At 59.4% G+C, this 15,759-nt stretch overlaps 7 protein-coding genes across 7 annotated transcripts; 3 read left to right on the forward strand and 4 right to left on the reverse strand.

Moving 5' to 3' along the window:
• Positions 1-130: 130 nt before the first annotated feature.
• On the reverse strand, positions 131-4,155 carry NST1 (uncharacterized protein; the record flags this gene model as incomplete). The annotated part of the gene is made up of 2 exons (XM_060596809.1): positions 131-1,952; positions 1,991-4,155. 2 exons carry the CDS (start codon positions 4,153-4,155, stop codon positions 131-133), a joined length of 3,987 nt encoding a protein of 1,328 aa, XP_060453765.1.
• A 658-nt stretch (positions 4,156-4,813) lies between these two features.
• HER2 (uncharacterized protein) lies at positions 4,814-6,385 on the forward strand (the record flags this gene model as incomplete). Its single annotated transcript, XM_060596810.1, has 4 exons — positions 4,814-4,943; positions 4,990-5,173; positions 5,225-5,350; positions 5,392-6,385. 4 exons carry the CDS (start codon positions 4,814-4,816, stop codon positions 6,383-6,385), a joined length of 1,434 nt encoding a protein of 477 aa, XP_060453766.1.
• Positions 6,386-6,473: 88 nt separating this feature from the next.
• CcaverHIS019_0112190 (uncharacterized protein) lies at positions 6,474-7,533 on the reverse strand (the record flags this gene model as incomplete). The annotated part of the gene is made up of 3 exons (XM_060596811.1): positions 6,474-6,569; positions 6,606-7,222; positions 7,437-7,533. The coding sequence occupies 3 exons, from the start codon at positions 7,531-7,533 to the stop codon at positions 6,474-6,476; spliced, it is 810 nt and encodes a 269-aa protein (XP_060453767.1).
• Positions 7,534-10,880: 3,347 nt separating this feature from the next.
• CcaverHIS019_0112200 (uncharacterized protein) lies at positions 10,881-11,230 on the forward strand (the record flags this gene model as incomplete). Its single annotated transcript, XM_060596813.1, has 2 exons — positions 10,881-11,161; positions 11,197-11,230. 2 exons carry the CDS (start codon positions 10,881-10,883, stop codon positions 11,228-11,230), a joined length of 315 nt encoding a protein of 104 aa, XP_060453768.1.
• Positions 11,231-13,357: 2,127 nt separating this feature from the next.
• CcaverHIS019_0112210 (uncharacterized protein) lies at positions 13,358-13,677 on the reverse strand (the record flags this gene model as incomplete). Its single annotated transcript, XM_060596814.1, has 3 exons — positions 13,358-13,373; positions 13,409-13,506; positions 13,543-13,677. The coding sequence occupies 3 exons, from the start codon at positions 13,675-13,677 to the stop codon at positions 13,358-13,360; spliced, it is 249 nt and encodes an 82-aa protein (XP_060453769.1).
• Positions 13,678-13,848: 171 nt separating this feature from the next.
• CcaverHIS019_0112220 (uncharacterized protein) lies at positions 13,849-14,608 on the forward strand (the record flags this gene model as incomplete). The annotated part of the gene is made up of 3 exons (XM_060596815.1): positions 13,849-13,915; positions 13,949-13,991; positions 14,038-14,608. The coding sequence occupies 3 exons, from the start codon at positions 13,849-13,851 to the stop codon at positions 14,606-14,608; spliced, it is 681 nt and encodes a 226-aa protein (XP_060453770.1).
• An 80-nt stretch (positions 14,609-14,688) lies between these two features.
• Positions 14,689-15,633, reverse strand: CcaverHIS019_0112230 (uncharacterized protein; the record flags this gene model as incomplete). The annotated part of the gene is made up of 4 exons (XM_060596816.1): positions 14,689-14,704; positions 14,746-15,159; positions 15,384-15,518; positions 15,572-15,633. The coding sequence occupies 4 exons, from the start codon at positions 15,631-15,633 to the stop codon at positions 14,689-14,691; spliced, it is 627 nt and encodes a 208-aa protein (XP_060453771.1).
• Positions 15,634-15,759: the final 126 nt, after the last annotated feature.

The raw sequence follows: 15,759 nt of genomic DNA on the forward strand, positions 1-15,759 counted from the left end.
TGTGCTTGTAATTAGTGTATAATAGACGGGACATGTGAACACTGCCGATGTGAGTATCGCGTTCAAGCTGCAACGAATGGCACATGGAGGAATGCATCTGCATAACAAGCACGCTCTGCTAAGGTGGGCGTTACTGGCCGCCCTGATTGAACATGTTCTGCCCGTAGAACTGGCCGGGCGCACCGCTAAAGTTGCGCCCTCCGCGCTGGTCGAGTCCCAGTTGGTGGTGCTGGGCTGCGGGCATTCCGAAGCCGGGAGGTGGAGCGCCAGGCGCGAGGTCGGTCTGCCGCATCTCTCCTGGAGCGCCGAGCATGCTGGGACCACCGGGCGCGCCGAACGGCGTCGCACCACCTCCGACGGCTAGGCTGCCCATGCCCGCCGTGACACCGGCCATGGACGAGCCGAAGGCACCTGGGCCAGAAGGCAGGGTCCATGGCGAAGGAGGTGCCCAGTTCGCGCGTCCAGGAGCGGCAGACCACCGTCCAGCACCTCCGCCGCCGATGGGTCCTCCGCCAATGGCTCCGGGCATCGGCTTGCTGCTCCACTGCGGTGGTGCGCGACGCGTGTCTGTCACGACCTCGTCGCCGCCCAGCGCCGCCGATCCCAGCACCTTGTCGGGCTGGGACGGTGAGAGACGTTCGCTGCCAATCGCGCCGAGGGGTGCGCCGACGCCAATCGCAGCTGCGGGAGGAGCTGGGGCTGCGTCGAACAGTCCTGGTGGCCGGGAGCCGATGGGTCCGGGAGGGGGAGGCCCGATAGGCTGGGCGATTGGATCGCGCGGTGCAAAGTCGTCCTCACTAGGAGAGAACAGTCCACCGGGTCCAGACGGAACGCGCTGCCCGATGGCACCTGCGCGGAACGGCTCGTCGGGTGTCCGGGTTGGAGTTCCGGACTTGCCCATGTAGCCCATTCCCAAGGTTGGGCGGGGAGGGTCGAACGCGTCGAAGGCATTGTCCGGTGTGGCACCGAAGCTCCGAGGCATGGATGAGGAGGGCGAGCCAGTCGACGACGCACTGGCGAACATTTGGCCGTTCGTGGGCTGGCCGGTGAACACAGGTGACGTAGCACGGTACGTCTGGCGTGTGTAGCTTGACCCAGACGCATAGCCGAAGCCGGGCGGTGGAGCCTGAGATGGACGAGCAACCATCGACGGCACAGCCTGCTGCTGGAAGGTTCCGAACTGAGGCGCCTTGGGAGTGATGCGCGACGAGATAGGCGTACGCCCAGAGGTCGGGGAGGGCGACAGGACCTGGGACGAGCCCGAGGCCTGAATCGGCGCTGGGCTTGCTCCAGGAGGACTCGGCCCGTTGCGAGCACCAGGCGGAGGAGGGAACGAAGGCTTACGCGAGGATCCGACACCAGGCACAAGGCGGATAGGAGTAGTGGCGGCAGCCTTGGCACGCTCGGCGGCGGCGGCCCTCTCGGCCTTCTCCTTCTCGGCAGCAGCCTTCTCGCGAGACGCTTGCTGGGCTGCGATCATCTTGCGCTGCTGCTCGGCGTCGCGACGCTGCTTCTCGAGGCGCTCTTCCTCGAGCTTGGCCTGCCGTTCCTTGTCGGCTTTCTCGCGCGCCTCGCGAGCGATGCGCTCCTTCTCGGCCTTCTCCTTGGCAAGCCGCTCCTTCTCCTCGCGCTCGCGGCGCTCCTTCTCCTTGGCCTCGCGCTCGCGTGCCTCGCGCTCCTTCTTGATCTTCTCTTCGCGCTCGCGCTTCTTGCGTGCAGCCTCCTCCTCCCGCGCGCGCTCCTCCTCCTGGCGCTTCCGGCGCTCGGCTTCCTTCCGTGCCGCCTCTTCCAGGGCAGCACGCTTGGCAGCCTCTCGGCGTGCGCGCTCCTCCTCCTGTCGACGGTGACGTTCCTTGGCGTCCTCGGCGGCCTTCGCCTTGGCAGCTAGCGCCTCTTCGGCGGCGGCAGCCTCGCGCGCGGCACGCTCGTCGTCTTGCCGTTGCTTCTGAGCCCTGGGCAAGTCAGCATGAGCACACGATTGGACACTCACTTCTTCTTGTCGCGCTTCCGCTGCGCCTCCTTGGCCTTCTTCTCCTGCTTGGCCCGCTGTCCCTCCTCCTCGGCCTCGAGCTCCCGGAGCAGCTGCTCCTCACGCTCTTTGGCGACGCACTCGCGATATGCGGTGAGGACGCGCGTCTCGAACATGCGCGCGGCGAAGATCGAGAACATGCGACGGCCGTCCTCCATTCTCTGGGACTCGGAGATGTCGTCGTCGTCGTCGTCGTCATCCTCGTCCGTTTCTTCCTGCTGGAGTTCGCGCGCGTTGACTTCCTCGCGGGACCCGCGTTTCTGAGCCAGGAGCTCCATCATCTCCAGGAATTTGGCTCCGTCGTTCTTGAGCATGTCATCGGCAACCGTGATTATTCCTTTGATGGTAGCGAGGTTCTTGCCAAAGCCGAAGAAGTCGTTAGACCCCTCTGGCCGAGGTGCGACGGCTTTGTGTTTGCGTGCGTAGTCGGTACCAGCTTCCTCAGACGCGAGGTCGTCGTCGTCCAGCTCCTCCTCATCCTCAAAGTCCTCATCGTCCTCGTCCTCGTCAAAGCTGTCATCCACGCTTGGATGATGTGACTGATTTGGCGCGAGGTGGTCGAGTTTGAGGAGCTGGCCGCTCGAGTCGATCTCGACGCTGCCTGGGAATGGTCCCGCACCGGGAGGTGGAGGGCAGTCCTGGCTAGTCATCGCGGCGCGTTGGTGTGACGTGTACTGCTCCAAGTCGGCGTAATAGCCGTGGTAGAGCTGCTCCAATTCCATCTCGATGTTGACCTTTTTCCGCCCACACACGGCGCAGCCGCAGGAATGACGCTGCTGCTCCTTCATGCGCTTGAGCACAGAGTCCTTCTCGAGTTGGAGAAGCTCCCGGCGATCCGCGTCGCTCAATCTGAGCCAGAACTGGGTGATGGCCTCGCGCTCCTCGGGAGTCGCAGCCGTCCAAATCTTTGCTGGTTGAGCAGGCGACGCTGCCTTCCCCTTGCTTGCCGGCTTGGGTGGCGGGGGGTGGGTGTGGTTGTGGTGTGTATGCGGCGTCGCCGAGACGGGTGCTTTCCCGGCCGCGCGCGCAGATCGCGCCGGTGGGTTGGCCGCAGCAGCGGGCGCATGGGTCATGGGCTGCTTGCCCGCCGCACGTGAACTGGGCGGGGGCTGAGCCGGCGGAGCCGCCGCGACGGGCGGCGGTGGAGGATTCAATTGAGGTTGGGGAATAGGAGGTTGGGGCTGCGGAGGTACCGGTTGCCGAGGTGGTTGCTTGACAGCGGGAGGTGGGAGGGTCGCTGGGGGTGGCTCGACCGCCTGCGACGGCTTCTTCTTCTTCTTCTTGTTCTTCTTCTTTGGCGCGTCGCCGTTGGGCTGGACCTGTCCAGGTTCGGGCTCCTCGTCAAAGTCGTCCTCCTCCTCGTACTCGTCCTCGCGGGCAGGTGTGTCGGGGTGGTTTGGGTGGTTGTGGAACCCCAAGTCCTCGGCAATGCTAGAAGGCATGTGGGCTCTACCGTTGATAGAGTTTAACGCTTGGAACCCTATCCCATGGCTTGCAGCCTGGACGATACGCTGGGCCATCGCGTACAGGTCCTTTTGCGTAGCATGAGGATCGGTGGAGGGATTGCTCTGTCCGTTGAACGGTATCGCCTCGCGGATGAATTGGCGCACATGCGCCGGAAGGGAGGACCAGTACGGATCGTCCTCTCCATACGAGTCGTAGTGCATCCTGCGGAATAATTCGTTGGCGGTCTCCAGGAGCTCGTCGTGTCCTATGCCGACGGATGGGGAAAAGCCAGCCGCGAATGGGTTGTCACCAGGAGGAGCACCGAGTGGGCTATCGAAAGCGTAGCTTGCAAAGCTGAGGTGGTCGGCAGGAAGGGTACCGGTGCGTGCAGCGGTAGCGGCGACGTTGGCGACAGCGGCTGCGGCGGGGTCGATGCCGAGTTTGGCGACTGCTTCCTCGTAGTATGGCTCGAGAGCCTTTGAGGGAAAGTCAGCTGCGGGGTTGAGACCGTAGTGACACCTGAACCCAGTCGAGGAAGACAGGTCGTCGTCAACGGGAGCAAGGACAGTGGCGTCGACGCTCTGTTGCTTTGCCACCTTTGCCGCCTTCTTGGCCTTCTTCTTGGCCGACTTGGACAAGGCGGGGGAGTCTGCTGACGCTGCAGGGGGGTGAGAGGACATGCGCGGTGGACACTGAATGCGTCAGCACGGGAGCGGAGCGGTTACGAGTACCCTGCCGGTTGAGGCGAGGCGGGTTTTGAGTTGCAACTGATGGCGCGCCGCGTAAAGCACAGAGAGCACCTACCTAGCTAAACCGTGTGCACCCTCGTGGTTGGGGATGACACAGAGGTTGGTCGGACGAGCGGTCACAGGAGCAAAAGGGCGCGTAGACCAGCGGAGGCAAGTGGCCAACGAGACGGAGGCTAAGGGGCCTAGTTGCCGATTTGGTGGGTGACTGCGCACGCGGGAAGAGAAGCGTGCGCAGTGGCCGGGTAGAAGTGGGGTTGGGGCGTAGGGGGGTTTGGAGCTTGTGAATGGGAGTGCCCTGGTTGGGAAAGTGGTGAGGAAGGAGTTGGTGATGGTGAGCGAGGGTGACTTGGTAGTCTGTGGCCCTCGGCCGCCTGGAGACCTGATACACTCCGAGTGAGTGCTGTAGCCGTGGGCTGGAGCCACCTCCCTACCACCTGTACGCCACTGACGGCGTTTTCAATTCTCCGCCACGTGTACAACCATCCCATCTTACCTAACTCTCCGACCATGCCGCCTCCACCAGCGACCTCCACCACCTGGGCCGCCGAAATCTCCATTGACAGGCGCGTACACTTGAACAACTACAACAATGCGCTCGTCACTGCGTCTCGCCCAAGGCGCAAAGCAGGCGAATTGTGGTGCGGCGTTCGGAGGGGAAACGTATTCTCTTCCGGGACCTTACGCGTGGCGCAACCCCGCAGCCGCCGGCCCATCATCAGGTGAGAGCTGCTCAATCGGTGACAGGATGGGCCGCTCTGACAGCAGGCCGTCTTGCCGGGCGTCCCATCGCAGTCAAGGACAATATCTCGTATGCGGGAGCACCGACGACGTGCTCGTCCCGCATTCTAGAGGGGTACACGCCGCCCTATACCGCGGCATGTGTACAGCGCCTTGTCGACGAGGGTGCGCACATCGTGGGCAAGACGAAGATGGACGAGTTTGGAATGGGGTAGGTTGGAGCGCAGTCCTCAACTTATGGTTCGTCTCAAGCTGATGCCAGATCTGAGAACACGCACATGCCAGAGGGCTGGGCACCGGTACCCAACCCCTCTGGGCCGGCTGGTGAAGCGCGTTCAGTGGGCGGAAGCTCTGGTGGCTCAGCGGCCGCCGTTGCGGAAGGAAGTGCGTGGGCGTGAGTTCAAAGTCTCGTATGTCGACTGACGTCAGCGCATTAGGAACGGACACGGGCGGGTCGGTGCGCCTGCCAGCGTCGTTCTGCGGTGTCGTGGGCCTCAAACCGAGCTACGGCATGATCAGCCGGTACGGCGTGGTGTCTTACGCCGACAGCCTGGACTGTGTTGGTGTACTTGGCTCCACAATCGACGTAGTGGAGGAGGTATTCGGCGTCCTCTCCGGCCCAGACGGACGGGATATGACGTGCGCCAGCGCCCAAACGCGCGAGCGTGCGGCGGAGATCGCAGCAGCTGCGCCAAGCAGTTTGGAGGGCCTGCGTATTGGTCTCCCTGTCCAGACGCACGTCGAGGGGGCATATCAGATTCCCCGCGCACTGCTTGAACACCTCAAGTCCCAAGGTGCAGAACTCGTACCCGTTGACATTCCGGCACTCCGCCTCTCCCTCCCCGCGTACTATGTGCTCGCGACGGCCGAGGCGGCATCTAATCTCGGCCGGTTCGGGGGATCGTGGTGGGGTTCATCGTGGGAGCGGACGCGGGATGACGATAGTGGGGTGGAACGCCGGCGCCGAATCCGATCCGAAGGGTTTGGGTACGAGGTCCGCAAGCGTATTTTGGCGGGTACACATGCGCTCACGGCCGACGCGTTCAATAACTCGTACCTCAAGGCGCTGGCGTTGCGGCATGATTTGAAGCAGCAGTATGCCGACGTGTTTGCGCTCCCACATCCCGCCAAGGGGGTAGGAAGGGAGGGAGGCGTCCACGTCCTCCTCCACCCCACGGCCATTGGGCCTGCTCCTCGACTGCAAGACGACGGGAAGGGAGAGGACGCCCGATACCAGTACCTCCAGGACGTGCTTACCACGAGCGCCAACCTTGCTGGCTTGCCTGCCATGAGTGTGCCTGCCAGCCGTGTGGACGGCTGGCCGGTCGGCGTGAGCGTCGTCGGCCAGTGGGGGACAGAGGATGTCGTGTTCCGCACCGGACGGGGCATCGAGGAGTGGGCGAAGGCGAGCGGTTCGTCGTAGTCATAGTCTCAGTCCTGTCCCCGTCATACTACCTCGCCTTACATCTCACCTCTCCCATCTACTAGAACTCTAGATGCACATGCATAGTCTACACTTGCCGCTCGAAGAAGCTCTCAAACTCGCCCTGCACGAATGCAAACACCTCCCTAGCTCCACGGTGTCCGAGCTCGCGTGCCTCATTGAACTGCTGTCAGCTAACCAATTCTGGACAAAATCTCACCTGCTGCCGGGTAAACGTTCCCTCTGCCTCGATCCACAAGCTCTCGGCCTCCTCGTCTTCGTCCATCCGATCCTTGGCGGAGGACACGCCCGCGCCGAAAGCCCACCCGAAGCCGAATCGTGCGTCGGCAGCTGCCTCCTCCTCCGCACTAGGATCGAGAACGTACTCGCCATCGACGAGTGCAACACCAACCGCGAGGGGAACGGCGCGCATGCCGACGCTTCCAGCGTGCATGGCCGCGAGGGAGGCGGCGTTGAACACCGCTGCGCGTGACACCATACCTCCCGAAAGAGAGAGAGGCGTTCCATTTGATGGAGGGTAAGTGGTGGGAGGCCAGGAGGTGACTTTCTCTTCGATCCATGGAGGGGACGAAGTTTGTGTGGTGGCTGGGATGAGGCTCTGGACGACGAGCTGGACCAGCGAGCGGGGGAAACGGTTCAGTGCAAGTATAGGAGTGAAGGAGGCGCGGAGGGCGTCCTCGAGTGCGCGGGAGGGGGTGGCACCAATGCCGTCGAGCGGGCGGTGGATGACCTCGAGGGTGGCTCCATCGATGCGCTCGTCGCGAATGCGTACCTCGATCGGGCCGGTGAAGGATGCGAGGGCGGCGGCGGCGGGACCTGGTGCGGGAAGGTGGGGGGAGGGGGAGGGGGGGTAGGAGAACAAGTGGGGTTAGGAGGAGGAGAGGGGGTAAGGAAATGGGGGGCCAGAAGAGAGGATAAGGGAGGAAGGTCGGGAAGGTGGTATCAGGATGCCCAGCGTGTAGATGTGAGAGGGATGGACGGCGGAGAGGAGGAGGGTCAGCTCTGCAGGCGCTGGAGAGGATGTACTCACCGAACTCGAATCGTCCCGAACCGTCAGCGCGATCCAACTCGCCAAGCACCGCGCGCATTGGGCGGAGTTGGTTGTTCTTTCGTCCGTCTTGCCGCATCGCTATTATGGTTAAAGGTATAGTTGTTGACAGCAGTTGGAGCACGGTTCGAAATCGTGCCCCTCCACCGGTGGAGGTGGGCCACGTGACTTGTGACCTAGACCAGATTGTAATGGAAACCGGTTGTAATGCCACTTGAAATTCGTCCTAATAACTGGCGCACATGCAGTGTTGTTTGTGGCAGCAACCGACACGACGAAGGGCACACCACAAGGTGAGCATCAGTGCTTTGGCAAGCTATTAACCGCATGCACACCGTGGAAGGTGGCTCCTGCAGAGCACGAGGGGTGCAGTGTTCACGGCCCCGTTCCGATATTCCCGTTCTCGGTGCCTAGGCTGGTCGGCGCATTACCGCATCGTTCCCCCATGTCGTTTTGTGTCATTGACCCCAATACCCTACTCAAACGGGGTGACGCCGCCCAGCACTAGACACATGGCATTTCCCGCTCGCCAGACCAGCCTGCATGGGACACTAGTTCCGTGGCACAGTTTGGTGGGCGGTGCCAACGCCGCTGATAACATTCATCAAACATCGAGTTCTATCCTTGGCTTGGACGAGTTGGCGTCGACCGATGTACCTGACAATTTTGTTCAACTATCCTATCCCCAAGATGGGGCACCAGGCTGGCACCAATAATGAACATTATGTGTACATTCCCCAATGAACACCCCATGTACATTCCTCCAATGGCATCTTGCGCGCGTATCGGACGTGATGATGATGGCGCGTGCCCACATTATCAGAGGCACATCCGCTCGGAAGAACGACGTCGCTGCCTAGCTGCCTACGAGTGCCGCGGTTGGTGGCTAAATGCGGGGAATGTCGCAATACCTGGGTTCGTGGCCCCGGAACGCGGACACGGGGACCCGCCTTACCACTCGCGTTACCAAGTGGACCATGGGTCCGTGGTACCGTTGTAAGACATGTTGGCTTGGGGAACAAGGTTGGTGCGACGCGCTGATACCGCGTCTGCTGTTGCTTGAGTGGTGTGTAATGTAGGAGGAGGATCAGATGGTGTGCCACGACAGTCTACGGTCAGCGAGACGCCCATTCTGAATACTCACTTGGACGGCTGTAGTGATTTTGCTTGGTTGAAGTCGAGGCCGTCGACGTCGTCATTTGCGAGGCGGCGTTTGGCCCTTCTCAGCGCTTCAGAGAAACGGTATGCACGGGAGGTAGTCGAGGGCACCACTTGGACGGGCTCGCAGAACATGGGCTGCTTGGGGACAGGTATTGAGATGGAGGAAGCGAAGGGAGAGGGCTGAGTGGACGAGCCGGGGGTGGTGGTTGTGGACATGGAACGGGAGGTGGTGGTGACGGTGGATGCGGTGCTGGGACGGCGGGAGCCCATGGTGGCGATGCTAGGGCGACGGAAGTTGAAAGGTGACATGGCGAGAGAGTTGGAGAGAGAGTGAGAGTGTCTGTGTGACGAGCAGGAGGAGAGAGTGGAGAAGGAGAAGGGCTTGGCGGCTGGCCGCTTGGCCGCTCTCTTATCTTTGTTTCTTCTTGGTTTGTTGGGGTGGCGTGCGAACTTTGCTGCCAACAACTTGGGCGCGTCCTAATTTGCGGGGGCAAAGCGGAATGCGAGTAGGCGCAAGTGATGACTCGGGCCGAGACCAAGCGGGTGGCGCAATCCACTTGGCACTTGACAGACGACGAACAAGACAGTGCGATAACAGCCGAGGTGATGAGAAGGGACAAGGGGGAATGCATCCACTACCTTTATAATCGCCAGCTGGCCATATCATTGGAGCTACAGGACAGTCGAGTCACGTCGACTTGTTACTCAGCAACTATTGTATGCCCTTTGTGAGTGCAGAGCGGCTGGAAGTTGTGCGGATGTCCTGATGTGTCAAAGCGTTATCTGGCCAAGGTGAGCGGACATTGCTTCCGCCTCTGGCCGATCAGTTTCCGACCAACCCGCCGTCTTCCGCTGGCCGCAGCATCAAAGCAACACGTGCTTTGGCCGCAAAAGCACGTACGCCGCGGCCAAGTCACGCACACCTTAGCAGCCTGTGGATTGAAAGAGTGTCCAAGATTGGCTGGTGAGTACTTTGTATGCATGGGTGGAGATGGACGAGTCAGTTGCTAAAACACTGTTTTGTTCTAGAAATGCTGGACGATCGACAATCCAGCCATCCATCCATCTCATATCTCATATCTTATTGTTCTTTGTGCTTGACTTCTTTGTGCACAATCCTCGCCGGCCACCTGTCCTCCTTGGGGCCTGTAGAGTCGCAAAACGTCCTGTTCCTAGCACCTGGTCTCGAACACTGGACAGGTGATCATGTGACGGCCGCCTGTTGTCCTCGACTGCACGTGCTCTTATTTTGTCTAGTTGTTCTCATATCCTTGTCTTTGTTCCTAACGTACATGCTTCACTCCTCCCACACACTCAAACTATCTACATTATTCCTTGCACACCGACACTAGGAGGTAGCGCCTAGATACTGTTGAACCCTCTGGTTGGTACTAAGCCATGGGGCCTTTGCGTGATCGTGAGCGATGCTAGCGGCCGATAGACCGTCTTGGGCTCTCGGTAGCCTGGCGTCCAGTAACTAGCCTGAAGCCCCGCCATGTTGTATGGTGTAGAACACGCGTCCAAGGCGCACAATTCACACGAGGACGGGACCGTCGACGGATCAGAGCGGATGACAGCAACAGCCTCTGTGCCCGAAGAACCAGTAACGTCTGGGATGTACACGTGCCGATTGTGTCTGGACGCGAAATGAGCGGAAACTGGCAGGCCCCTGGTCCGGAGATAGCTGGGTCTGATAGAACGTAATTGGAGTAAAGTTGAGCTAGTGTGCTAGAGACGCTAATTTCTGAGGCTTGTAGAGATATGGCCATTACTACGAGGCACTTGACTTGGCACGATCGGCACCTCGGGCACTTGCGAGGCCAGACGCCAACACGCCTGACAAGTCGACATCTTAGTGACATCACATTTTGTCTCGGGCGCTTTCATCGCCGAGCGCTGTGGGAGGCGACGGGAGGCGATGTATGTATCTGCATTAGTATTATACTGTAATAATGTGAGTCAGCGAGATTGGTTCTCTCCAACCGGGGAGGAACGAGGAACGCGGGCAAGGAACAGGGATTTATCATCTTGATCATCTGATCACCTGTAGTTCGAAATTAACTGATATGTCATGTCAAGTGGAGGCGGCAGTGGCGGGCGTGGAGCGGGTGTATGATGCTGTTGCCGCATACAATGTCATTTGGAGACGCTATATCAAGGCCGCGGTAGTGGTCGTGACTGGAACTGCCCATCTATCTTACGACGCTGGCTCTCTCTACAGACCAGACACTACAGTACCACACCATCACGCCATCACAAGCTGGCATGTCATTCGAGACTGAACCACTCCTCGGCCTGCGCTACCAACGCCTCGAGTCCGAAACCGACTTGCTTGAGCGGCGCGAGTCGTCAGCCTCCAACACTTCCACTCGTACTTGGGGATGGCGCGACGACGACCCGGCCCCCACTCCTGCTCCTGAACCTGTCCATGAAGCGGTTGGGATGACGACAGCAACCAAGAAACCCAAGGGCTTTGCAGCCCTCATTAAGCGGTTCAACGATATTGGACGCGATCGTAGGCGCTACGAGAAGGAGTGGAACCGGCCGTGAGTTCCTTTAGACGTGTATTGGCTGATGACAGACCCATCTGGGGCACAGCGTACGGATACTGCTGAATTCTCAACTGTGTGTCTCTTCCTCGCCTAGCTTGAACGCTCTACGACGCGACGACCTGACGAATGTATTCGACTCCACTGCTATAGTTGTAACCGCCGCCTTTGATGCCTCTGATGTAATGATGTGCTGATGTGCGCTTCTGTGCTCATCTGTCTGGTGCTAGTTCCCTACTCTGCTTCTACTCTCTGTACAATTCTCCTCGCACATTCCGTCCTACGAACGCGGGCAGCTCATACCGCGCCTTTGAGCCATGTAAACAAACCTTGCTAGTTGGCACTGAAACACCGCGCCTCGCCGACGGTTGAGGCTGGAGATTGGTGGGTCCAAGTTATGCTGGCAGACCGGAGCAGGCCGAGTGACTCACTGACAACATCGGCTGTCGGTTCCCCCACATGCGACCCCACACGGCCCCGCATTTGCACTCGATCAGATCACCCGTCAGCTGACCTGCAGTACACGGCCATCGTGTCTTATCCTCCCGCCAAGCACGCGCGGTGCCACTCTCGATGCCATGACGTACTGATTTCTACAGACTTTTGCGGACTCGTGCGCGGCCGAGATTCGGCCGTCCGGTGCCTATTCATCAACCTGTACCAAAAGATGTGTGCCGATCTCGGCAGATGGCTGTTGGCCAGAACTTGGCCACTTGGGACCTGCTTGGCTGCCGCTCGACTTCCAGACTTGTCATGATCAGCACATGATATTACAGGGCTTCGAAAATGCTCAATGCGCGTTTGGTATTGCATTTGGTACGTTTGGTATTGGCTTGGCACCCCGGAGTGGCGTTGGCCCGCACCATTTCCCGAACATCTCTGTCCTTTGTCGGTTACTGGCATAACCATTCAACACGACACTCCCAGGAGGTGGGAGGAGGGCCAGGCAGCCGAGATGCCGATGTACCTTGGCCCATGGTGTCTGACAGCTGCGATTCTTTACAGCTTGACAGTGATTGAATCAGGCAGCGGCGATTCAGGTCATCTGAATGTAGTCGGATGCCTGGATTGACTCGAGCTTGACTGGCAGTTGACATCTTTCCGGGCCCACTGCTAGCCGCTAGCTCCGTGACCTCTCAAGTTGCGTCGAGGAAGCCAGATCCTGGCTTGGGCGTTGATAAGAAGGCCCTGCTACGTATGTGCCAGTCTTGGGCAGACGCCGAGATCGGTCCCGAGGATGATGACGCGGGCTGTCTTGTGGTAGAACTGCTCTCACAGGCAGCGGCGTTGAGCCAGGTCAATGATGACATGGGGAGACGACGGGATACAAATTCAGATGTGACCAGTTCGAATCGCTAGTTGCAGTTGCAATCCGCCACGGACAGTCTGGTGTCGTTTGTGGCTGGCAATTGCCAAGTACGTGACTGAACAATGAACAGAGAACAGGTTCGCATTGAGTGCGCACAACGACGAGTTCAGGTATGAGCGAGTGAGCTGGAATGGTCAAGTTTGGCCCTCGTTCGTGCTTATTCGGGAGACGGCACTAACGACCTCAACAGTTGACCGGTGGACCGTTCATGTTCTCCCTCCTTCACCTGGAGAAAGACCGTGTAGACCTGCACGAGACACACTGGTGAATCTAATGCCCATTCGGCGTGCACCGGTGCCAGTTCGCTGAACGAGCTAGCCGAGGGGTCAGAGGTAGATGTTGCGTTGTGGCTGGCACCATCTAGCCGACCTAGTCGGTGATGCCTTGGGTGTTTATATCAGATGTCCTGTCCTTTTTAAGTTGCGGAGACGGAGCCTGTAAGTTGCGGAGACGGAGCCTGTAAGTTGCGGAGACGGAGCCTGTAAGTTGCGGAGACGGAGCCCGGCAACCCAATCAATTCGGTGCACCTGGAGTGAGTCGTGTGCATGCCCTGGAGGGATAGCGGGGATGTGTATCGCGGAGGAGAGGGGCGGTGTGTCGGAGGAGTGGGGCGGTGTCGCGGAGGAGTGAGGGCTGGCCTTGCGGATGGCCCGGGAGGAGAAGGGAGGGAAAGAGAGCAAGTCAGACTGCTTGTTGACCGTACCGTCTGTGGAGCAAGACAGGCATCGGCAGTCATCGCCGGCCATACACCAGATCCACTGAACTGAGCGGAACCCAACCACCGCAGATCCAACCACCGCAGATCCAACCAGTGCATACAACGTCTACTTCTTCGCCGGCCTATTATCAGCTCTGCCCGCGATAGATCGACTTACTCCTCACCACCCTTATTCCGCATAATAGTCAGCTTGCCCGCCGAAGCAGCATTGACCATCTGCCGTTCGATAGAGTTATTGATTGTGCTGCTGAGTTTCTGGTGTCAGGGGGGAAGAAGAAAGGAGAGACGTACCTTCTGGGTAGCGCGCTCGCGCACATGCTGCAGCTTCTTGGGTGGTGCGTCGCGCTTTCCCTTCTTGGTCTGGCCCGACTTTTTGCGTCCCCCGCTTGGCGCCTTTGTCTTGAGTTTTGATGCGCCTTGTGCCATTGTGATGTGTCCAAGTGGGAGCTGTCGAAATCCTGAGTTGGGTGGCAAGGTGTGGAGATGTCGAAATCTTGAGTTGGGTGGCAAGACGGGTGGCAAGATTTTGGTCCCGCCCTGAGATGGGGGTCAAAAATCGATAGGTGGAGTTGCGCGTTATTGTAGTTCGAAATCGAAATGACATTCAACGACAGTGACAAGATGGCGGATAAGGATAAGGATAAGGGGTTCAAGTATATCATTGGTGGGTGAGGGGAGAGGAGTGACTGACGAAAAGAGCATATGGAGGAGGACGATGCGGGGACGCACGCTCTGCCCGAGTGGGTGCGCCTTGAGTGAGTAGTCGCGAGTTCACGCTGATGATAGGTACGCGCACATGCTGCAGCTCGTGGGCGCGTCGTCGAATGTGTGTTTTACGTCTCTGAGCGCATCGTCTATCCCGCCTCTGCAGGAGTACTTGACGCAGAAACCGGAGGGATCCAAGGCGATTCTGTCGACCGAGCCCATCCTCTCGTTCTTGGGACAGGATGCGATCCCCAAGACCCGTGTGTGTCTTCTTGACCCGCGGGCCGAGGCAGCTATTTCCCCCGACGATGGCGACAAGTTTGATGTATTCCTGTACGGCGGGATTCTGGGTGACGATCCCCCCCGCGATCGCACCGGCGAACTGCGCGCGCTGGGGTTTGAGGGCCGTCATCTTGGACCCGTACAGATGACGACTGATACTGCGTTGGGGGTTACAAAGCTTGTCGTCGAGGATGGCACGCCGCTCGACGACATCAAGTTTACCGACTTTCCCACTATTACCTTCAACAAGTACGAGAGCATCGAGATGCCGTTCCGCTATGTCCAGGACGCGGCTGGCCAACCTATCCTTCCCCCCGGGATGAGGGAGCACCTCAAGGCCGACCTGGACCGGACCATCGACGATTTCTAGGCAACCATAGATGCATGTACTACTAGCTTACATCCGCGACTGTACCCTTCTCGTTAACGTCGCTTGACAAATCACCTCACCTACTGGATCTTCTCGCTTCCGTCAGCTTTGTTCTTTGGGCCACTCACGCAAGGTACTTGTCCCAGTCATCCTTGCCAAAGGACGACGACACGCTGCCGTCCTCGAGACCGTTGAGGAGGACCGTCGGCGTAAAGTGGATGCCGTTCTGGCGTCCCTCACGAGTCAGGTACTTGATCTCTGTGAACATAGTGCTTCCGCCGTTCATCTTGTCTTGGACCTGGAGCTTGTCCATCATTGCGCCAGCGGCCTTGGAGCGCGGGCCGGCGGGCAGGCGGCCGTGCTTCTCAAGAACGTCGAGGGCGACGTCGACGTATGCCTGCTGGCACTGCAGAGGGGTCTTGTCCTTGACCATCTTGTTGAACCAGTTATCCTGGATGGCGAAGGACGCCATGAAGTACTCCCAGAACAGGTCTGGGTGCTCGTTGCAGAAGACAAGGATGGCCTCGCAGGGGAAGGCGGAGAAGTAGTGGCTGGTGTGAGCGCGCGGGGGGGAGGGGGGGAGGGGGGGGGGAGGGCAGGGGAGGAGGAAGGATGTGCGCTCGCGAGCCCAGAGCAATGCCCAGGCCGCGAGCAGCAAATAAACTCCAAGCCGGCAGAGTACACAACCCGATGGCCGGGTTCAGACTCCGCCTTGCTCCCATCACTCGGTTCAGACTACGTCTTGCTCCCATCACTCGCGCCACCCAAAACTCACAACGGCTGCGCATACACGCGAATAATAAGCTCGACCTTGCCATGGTACTTGCCGCCCTCCTTGACATGGGGAAGGACGTTATCTTCGAGCGACCGCGCCATCTTGTACGAGAACGGGCACAGGGGCTCGAGGTATCTGTTGTCAGTGCGTGGTGTGAGGAGTAGGGCAATCTCCACTTGGCCACTTACACCTCGAGCGTCTGTCCGCCAGTGCCGGTACGCAGGAAGGAGAGGTTGGTCGGGAGGCCCATCTTAGTGGAGTGAGTGTGTGAATGAGAATGAGAATGAAATACAGGCAAGAACACGTCGACCTTGATGAGGGGGTGGATGCGGAAACATTGCGTCATACCGGGCCATACTTCCAAAAGCCGGACCTG

This window comes from Cutaneotrichosporon cavernicola (assembly GCF_030864355.1).
Source record: "Cutaneotrichosporon cavernicola HIS019 DNA, chromosome: 1".
Lineage (NCBI taxonomy): Eukaryota > Fungi > Basidiomycota > Tremellomycetes > Trichosporonales > Trichosporonaceae > Cutaneotrichosporon > Cutaneotrichosporon cavernicola.